General features: G+C 44.3%; 1 protein-coding gene across 1 annotated transcript in view; it reads right to left on the bottom strand.

Annotated features, from left to right (window-relative positions):
* Nucleotides 1–7,534, bottom strand: part of CYGB (cytoglobin) — a 41,215-nt gene extending 33,681 nt beyond the window's left edge. Inside the window, exon 1 of the mRNA XM_066587832.1 lies at nucleotides 7,143–7,534. Within this exon, the coding sequence (XP_066443929.1) occupies nucleotides 7,143–7,285 (143 nt within the window). The 5' untranslated portion in view covers nucleotides 7,286–7,534. The remainder of the gene's footprint in view (nucleotides 1–7,142) is intronic.
* Nucleotides 7,535–8,255: the final 721 nt, after the last annotated feature.

Below are 8,255 nucleotides of genomic sequence, written 5' to 3' on the forward strand. Positions count from 1 at the left end.
AGTCACAGCTCCCCATGTACCCTCAGCTTCCTCCCAGCTACTCAGTCACAGCTCCCCATGTACCCTCAGCTTTCTCCCTGCTCTTCAGTCACAGCCCCGCATGTACCCTCAGCTTCCTCTCTGCTCCTCAGTCACAGCCCCCCCTGTACCCTCAGCTTCCTCCCTGCTCCTCAGTCACAGCCCCCGTGTACCCTCAGCTTCCTCCCTGCTCCTCAGTCACAGCCCCCCAGGTACCCTCAGCTTCCTCCATGATCTTCAGTCACAGTCCCCCATGTACCCACAGCTTCCTCCCTGATCCTCAGTCAAACCCCACCATGTACCCTCAGCTTTCTCCCTGCTCCTCAGTCATAACCCTCCATGTACCTTTGGCTTCCTCTCTGCTCCTCAGTCATAGCCCCCATGTACCCTCAGCTTCCTTCCTGCTCCTCAGCCACAGCCCCCCATGTACCCTCAGCTTCCTCTCTGATCCTCAGTCACAGCCCCCCATGTAGTCACAGCCCACATGTACCCTCAGCTTTCTCCCTGCTCCTCAGTCACAGCCCCCGATGTACCCTCAGCTTCCTCCCTGCTCCTTAGTCACAGCCCCCCATGTACCCTCAGCTTCCTCCCTGCTACTCAGTCACAGCTCCCCATGTACCCTCAGCTTCCTCCCTGCTACTCAGTCACAGCTCCCCATGTACCCTCAGCTTCCCCCCAGCTACTCAGTCACAGCTCCCCATGTACCCTCAGCTTTCTCCCTGCTCTTCAGTCACAGCCCCCCATGTACCCTCAGCTTCCTCTCTGCTCCTCAGTCACAGCCCCCCATGTACCCTCAGCTTCCTCCCTGCTCCTCAGTCACCCCCACCCCATGTACCTCCTCTTCCTCTCTGCTCCTCAGTCACAGCTCCCATGTACCCTCAGCTTCCTCCCTGCTCCTCAGTCATTCCCACCCCATGTACTCCCAGCTTAGTTCCACTTCAATAGAGCCGAGCCACAATACCCCACGCATTCCATATAAAGCAACCATATGCAACATGAAAATACTCCTGGCAAGTGGATGAAGAATTGATTATGAAATAAAGTACCAGCAAAGAAACACATTTCGAGGTGAAGGGCCTCTTTATCAGTCATACTGGGTACAGACAGTATAGACAGCAGTTATTACATAGCTCAGTTATACCAAACAAGTTGGATAAGACTTCATTAACAATAAATGCTAGTGGGGGTAGGCTGAAGCTGTCAATACTGTCTGTAATCCAACAGACCGAAGAAGGGGCCCTTTGCTATGAAACATGTTTCTTTGCTGGTATTTAATAAAGTAATCAATTCAGTGTAATCAATTCATTAGTCGGCTACACTGTGTACCAGGTTGTTCTACATTATATCTTATGCCCACCTGGTTGGCAGCTCCATTCAAACCTTATCTCTCTTCCTTGCCCATGACTACACCGAACCATCTTAAATCCTCAGGCACCACTTCAGGGTTGCTCCACCCACTTCTTTCCCATACTAGTGTTCCACGACCCTGTAGACATGTGTGGTGCTTTTTTTGTAAGAAAGCAGCTATGTTTTCGTAATTCTGGACCACCCCTTTAAGAAAAAGCATACATGAAGCAATAGCAGGTATCCTCCATTGTGATTCTGTGATGCACTCACACAATCTACTAAATCCACATGTGCCAACACTGTATGGGTGGGTGTGCAGGTTTGTACTACTGTGCACAACTTTCTGATCAGTATATTCCTATGCAGTGCTGTGTGCAGCTATTAGAGTATCACAGTCTCTGAACATCGCAGCACACCACCGTTGGTATGTGACAATCACCCTCTGCACTGTGGGTGGCCAAAAAAAAAAGGATTTCAAATAATGGGTTAACAATTTCCAAGGCCTTCGGGGCCTAGAATTCATTAATTGCATGAATACCCACAAGTATATATGTTATATAAACACATTATATATTAATACTTGTGCACAGTGGCAGGGCCTGGCCCCTCACAGCCAGCATGTAATTCCAATTTAATGAGCAGATGCTAATTAACTATGTAATTATAACAGCCGCCCTCGGCTAATTCACAAATGGTCCAGGAGATGCCAGGAAAGCAGCAGGAGACAGATAGAGAAGGGTCGCTGGGAAAACAAGTAGGAGGAGGTAACAGGTATGGAGAATGTGGCGGCTGATACAGGTGACAGGAAGAGAGGGGACGACCGTTCTACGGAGGCTTTCCTAAAAATGCTTCTCTCTGCTCTTCTCCATCACTTCTGTGACTGTACGTAGTGCAGTTACCCATAATCGAGCACATGTAGACAGTGATGGAGGATAACGTCTCTTCCCTGCATTATGCTAGCTGTTTAATACGGCCCTTCTGATGTAGATATAGAACCGATATCCCCTGGACGGCTCATGTGAGCAGGGATGTAGTCAGTGTGAAACTAGCAGAGGAAGATTAGAGCTTTATGTGTGGTAGTAATGGAATCAAAACTGACAACATGACCTATTTCCTCAGTTCTATAATGTTTCGCTCCTCACCTAATTTCATGACAGTAGCGGCTTCAGCAGTGTCATGTACTACATTATAAGGCAGCCACGGTATGAGGATGGCCATCTATAAATGATGATACGTTACCCAATTATATCAGGCACTGCAAAGTCCGTATAGCACATATTGGGTGCATTTATAGAACGGTGGACGGTCTATGATGGGCTACTATTTCCAGATACAATTTACACTTACATAACACGTTCACGCTATGATTAAGAACCAGTTTGATTCGAAATATGTAAGCGAGATTCCTTGGGATGTTCCCTACGGCTTTTTAATAAGTGGATTTAAAGAAAGAAAGAGTGGTGTAGATTTACTAAGCTAAATGTGCCAGAATTCTGCGCACCAAAAAACTGTCATGCAAGCTTTTAGAAAGTTTTAGTGGCTCGTTCTACAAGGAGGTGGCTCAGCGGGAAAGGGAGCTGATTTAAAATGGAAAAACATGAATCAAAATTTTGCCAAAATTTGGTGCAAGATATCGGCGTCAACAAAAGTTGGGTAAAGTTAGAAGTGTCTAAATGTGCACCAAATTTGTCATCCAGCATGAGCTACTGTGATAACTTTGGCATATTTCCAGTCTGTCTACTGTAGTCTTAGTTTACGATGTCTAAATATTAAGACAGTATAGGTAAATCTGCCCAAATGTCTTTATTTTGGCATGCGTGTTGTACCATACCTTCCCTGAAGACCGCTACAGTGTTTGCGACATGTACCATCTATTTGGGATCACCTTTCTTTGTAAGTGGGAGCGGTGAGCTGATTTCAATCTCTCGTTTTCTGTGTTATAACACATTTAGGTAATAAGTCAGCCAGGGATCTACTCCTTTTGTCCAAAGAAGGGAAGTGTGAAGTATTCATGATGTTATTTCTGAAGTATATAAGTTATGTCAGAATTCATGGGGAAATCCCTTTAAGAGAAGCCCTTCGAGATGGTGTGAAGCCCTCATGCACACTCATCTCCACCAATGTTAATATGTCTGCTTTTCGAATGTTACACTAAGGAGCTGGGAAGAAGTTTTACGATCTCTCATTACTGTGGAAACACTATAGTCAAAGCATGTCCTTGTGGTTGGTGGTCCTGCTCCTGCTGGAAAACCCATACTACCTAATAAGTCACTCGCCCACTCTTCTTTATTTCCCATTGCTAATATATTGCCAAGAAATACCACAGTGCTAGTAGCCACCAACTTCAGCCCCTGTCCTAGATGGAGCTCACAAACTTATGTCCCTTTTCTAGACACACAATAGGGTCCATTTCAGAGTAAATTAATTAATTATCCTATCAGTATACTTGTAAAAATCGTGAGGAAACGCACAAATGCCGGAGAGCATATAAACTCCATGCAGATATTGTCCTTGGTTGGACTCAACCCCAGGACCCCAGTCCTGCAAGGAGACAACTCTAACCACTCAGCCACCATGCTGCCCAAGATTTGTGCATGGAGACCCCAATGGTTGTCAAATTATTTGTCTTAACAACGTGGCCACATTTACTTTCAGGCCTCTTTCAGACAAGCATACGTTTGTCTAAAACTGGCTGTAACCCTATAAATGATATTATACAAGAATTCTTGATGTGACGAGGCAGCTTAATGTTGTCTGGTTACATGATCTGAGCAATGCGCATGTGCCTGATATAGCTCAACTCCCAGATTCAGCTCTGGTCATTTATAAGTTCTTTGACTAGCTAAAGCCGAACAACCTGTTATGATAAAGGCATGTCTAGAGCTAAAGCTAGACCTCAGCTGTATAACCACATGCTGGCGGTTTAGTAGCGCCAAACATTTCCCTTTAACTTGACATGCCATTGCACTCTGGTGCTGTCAATTAGTGGCACCACTCAATACAGAGGCTCATGTATGGACCGGTCTCTGGGTGACTGAAAAAATAGCAACTTCTGTAACTGCTGTATCTGCCACTGGTTGGAAAAACTAAGGCATAGTGACTAAGTAACCAGTGCTATGTGTATTTTTGACCAAGTCATGGTACGTGCATAAAATGGAATTTCCACTGACGATGATCCTGACACTCTGAAGACACGTCCAACTTGATAATGACACTTCATCTCCATTACAGAATGGCATATTTTAAGCACTGTTTCATCATTCAATACCAGAGAATACAAGTGTCATAGTCGTTAACCCTAATCTCTCCCCCATATCATTCTTTTCCAAGGATGAGTTGTTTGTTCAGATCCTCATGCTATCCAGTTGTTTAGCAGTACCTGTGAGACGTACAAAAACGGGACAGTGCCCCGAAGAAGAGTAAAAGGAAGGGAAATAGGTGGGAACAGACTCACCGAGGTGTGGTTGGATCGTCCCCACAATATGGGGGTATACAACAACATCGAAACGCCTGGATAGCTTTATGAATAGGAGGATCCTTGGCTAACATACACATCCACTTAGGAGAACGTCAATCGCATCCGTCCGGCCTAACCAATGGTCCAGGGTCAGCAGAATTTTGGAAAAAAGAGAAAAACAAATGGTAGGGAGTGTTCAAGGACAATCTCTCTCAAGTAACCTCTCTGCCATTCGTTTTTCTCTTTTTCCCCGAATCTAGCAGTACCTGTCGCATCATGGGAAGAGTAGTAACCGATGTTTATTCTTCATGATATAGCCAAACATTGAGTTGGTCAATGCAGCCATTCCAATGACCTCATTAAAGAGCATCATAGAATTCAGCTTACTGGAAATTGATATTTAGAAGTTGGTTAGTGAGTTTAACTGTTGCTAAACGAGAGTTTTGAAGTGGGACTAAGTTATGAGCAAAGCAGGAAAAGTAGGGAACTAGTCGCATATTGGTGGTCATGTCTTACATGAGGTGCATATGTGATAACTATTTTCTGTTTCTTGCTCAGCGGGGTTATCCATAACCTACGGTAAACACCAGTTTGGGTGAGATAAGGCACTATTGCTACTTATATATATGACTAATCAAATGGCAACAACTGATCATTCACGAAAGCAGCAGAAATCACGTGGACAGAAGGGAAACAACGTCTTCCTATATATGCCACTGACAGACATGTTCCTTATGACAGTCTGACGCCTTTGGAGTGCCTGAGAGAGCCCTACTTAAAGACGTAATCACTTCTGTATATGAAATAAAGTCTTTCTTAGTTTCTTGGATCATATTTCGATGTCATCCAGTTGTTCCTGTTTTTACCTGCCTTACATTCTTTTTAATTGCTCCAATAACAAATCCTCAATTGACATACAAGTGCCAGCATGAAAAGTAAAGCCTGACATCATAATCACCGCTTATTTAGCCACAGCTGACAGATATTTGGTGAAGCCCGGATCTCATTAAGAAAGCTCATTTCTTTAGGGATACGTTAAAATAGCACTGGAATAGTTGAATATAGTGCTTGTATATAAGCACCAAAACCTCCGTCCCATGGTGGGAATGGTATGAAATAAGGAAATGATATACTCGGAGTCGGTAAACCATATCCTTTGAGTTGTGTACTTGCAGAGCATATGCCATCCTTGGCGCCACTAGAGCAAAAGTGAGCAAGAGTAGCGTTCCCAGAATTCTCCTTTCCATGTTGTATGGTGCCAAGCTTAGTACAGGGAATAGTAATAAATAGAAAATTTAACATAAACACAAGTCACCGGGTTAGTTCCCTCAGGATACTGTGACATCAGAAGCTCAGATCCTAAATCATTCACCTACTTTACCCTTCCGTTTAACCCCATCTACTCTCCTCAATTCATACAGTAGAAGGGTATGACTGACGGTAAGTGAACCTCTCTCTATCTGCGGCACTAAACAGTTCATAGATCCCCTTTTTTATGAATCTTATCAATCAGTCATCTTAATATCTATGTTATCTAAGTGCAATCTACTGTTATCTGGAAGCAGCCATTTCAGGCAAGGGAAAGGTTGGCGGTAATATTCTTCATTCGGATTGCTGTCAAGTCCGAAAAACAATGTCTGCCCCCGTGATCACTACTTTATCTCACATATTTCCAGTTCTGAGAACCTCTAGAAAGATTTAGCGCCATGCACATAGCATTATTTGAGATCCGTGTTGTACAAATCTGTAATATGGTACCAATGGACTGCTATGGGTCCATTCTGCACGGAGGTGTAGAGAGATGGGGTTTTTTTTCGTCTCATGGGTTGATGCAGAAGCCTCAAGAAACAAAATAGTTTCATGCTCTACTACATGTTGTATTACAGAGGTGCCTTCAGGACGCAACATGGGCAGAGGCACATGGATGTGTATGTTGCCGGACAGGTCTCGGTCATGGACCTTTACATACATATTTGTGAATGAATAAGTAATTCTTTTTGTGAGCTCCACTTTTAAAAGCTGCCGACTTTAGGTTTAGTGCTCCTTTACAGGGGAAGCCGTTGTGACTGTGTGCCTAGCCCAGTGTATGACACTAGCAAGTAGAGTGTACCCTTTGCTCTGTGCATGTGCTACCAACAGACTGTGCACAGGTCTTCTTCCCTGGCAGAGGGTCATGGTGACACATGGAGGAATCTCCTTCTCCTACGTGAATTCTGCTGACACTGAGTGATTTCCAAGTCTTGTGTTTGAATGAGGTAATGCCACCCTGAGAGATCCCATGTCCCTATGCACATGTACCAGTCATGCATTCTGGTATTACCTTATCAATATAGAGACTCCAACATCCTCACAGTTGGTATACAAGCGTGCCCAGGTCTCCTTGATGATGCCCCTTTCGCTGTCCGTTATCTCCTCCGGTCTCTCCCATCGCTCCGTCTCATTCTCCTCTTGGACTTTCTCCATGGACCCGTCAGGATGAAATCACACACAGCCCCAGGCAGGAATCAAAAGCCCCCTGCAGAGATCAGGATGTATGAGGGGAGGGGGATGATGTGGCTGGTCTAATCAGAGAGCTGTCTAATTGTCAGACCTCTGAGCTCTGTCCATTGCTGCTGTGTGTATGTGTGTGAGAGAATCTCAGCCCAGAAATAAACTGATCAAAAGTAAGATATTTCAAGGCATTGTCAGAATGCTGAGGCAGGGAGCAAATCTCCCGTCCCTCCTCTTCCCCCTCCTCTTCGCTCCTTCGCTCTCTTTCAGTCCCAGCCTTCTTCCCTCCCCTTTTCACCTTCTTCTGTTTCTTAACTCTTTCTTCCTGCCCTTTTTTTTTTGGCATCATCCTATGTGCCGGCTTCTCTGCCATCCTCTCATTTTTTTTTCTACTCTCGATAGCTTGTCTTCTTTCTTGCTCTGTTCTCTATTCTTCCTGCCACTTGAGGATGCACCTTCACCTATTGCTCACCTATCATTCATGTGGGCACTGTGCTTAGGTTAATTGATTTTCTCTGAATTTAGTTATACTCTATGTGTAGGCTTGAGATCCCGAAATAAGATTGTGATACAATATTCAGAATGTCTTGGTCTTTTCTAAATAAGACATCCTAAGTAATAATTACCTGATAACTTTCCTTCATTCTTTTACTCACCTGATCAAATCCTTTTTTGATGAGATGTATCTTTTATCCCTCCTATCATCAATATCTCCATCCAGTTTTCCCTTCCTCCTATCACTCTTTTATGTCTTTCCGTAATTGACTTACCTAGAAGCCAATTTCGCTCCGCGCTCCGTTAATACTTCTTAGCACATGCATCAGCTTCTTGCACAATTCTAATTTGTTTTCACTTACTTACCATCCTGTTCTGCTTTCCTCCCTATCGGCCTCTAGTTTCTTATCCCCCCCTACCCCCCATCACTTGTCCCCTCTTGCTTCCT

The sequence above is a fragment of the Eleutherodactylus coqui genome, chromosome 13 (assembly GCF_035609145.1).
Source record: "Eleutherodactylus coqui strain aEleCoq1 chromosome 13, aEleCoq1.hap1, whole genome shotgun sequence".
NCBI classification, from domain to species: domain Eukaryota; kingdom Metazoa; phylum Chordata; class Amphibia; order Anura; family Eleutherodactylidae; genus Eleutherodactylus; species Eleutherodactylus coqui.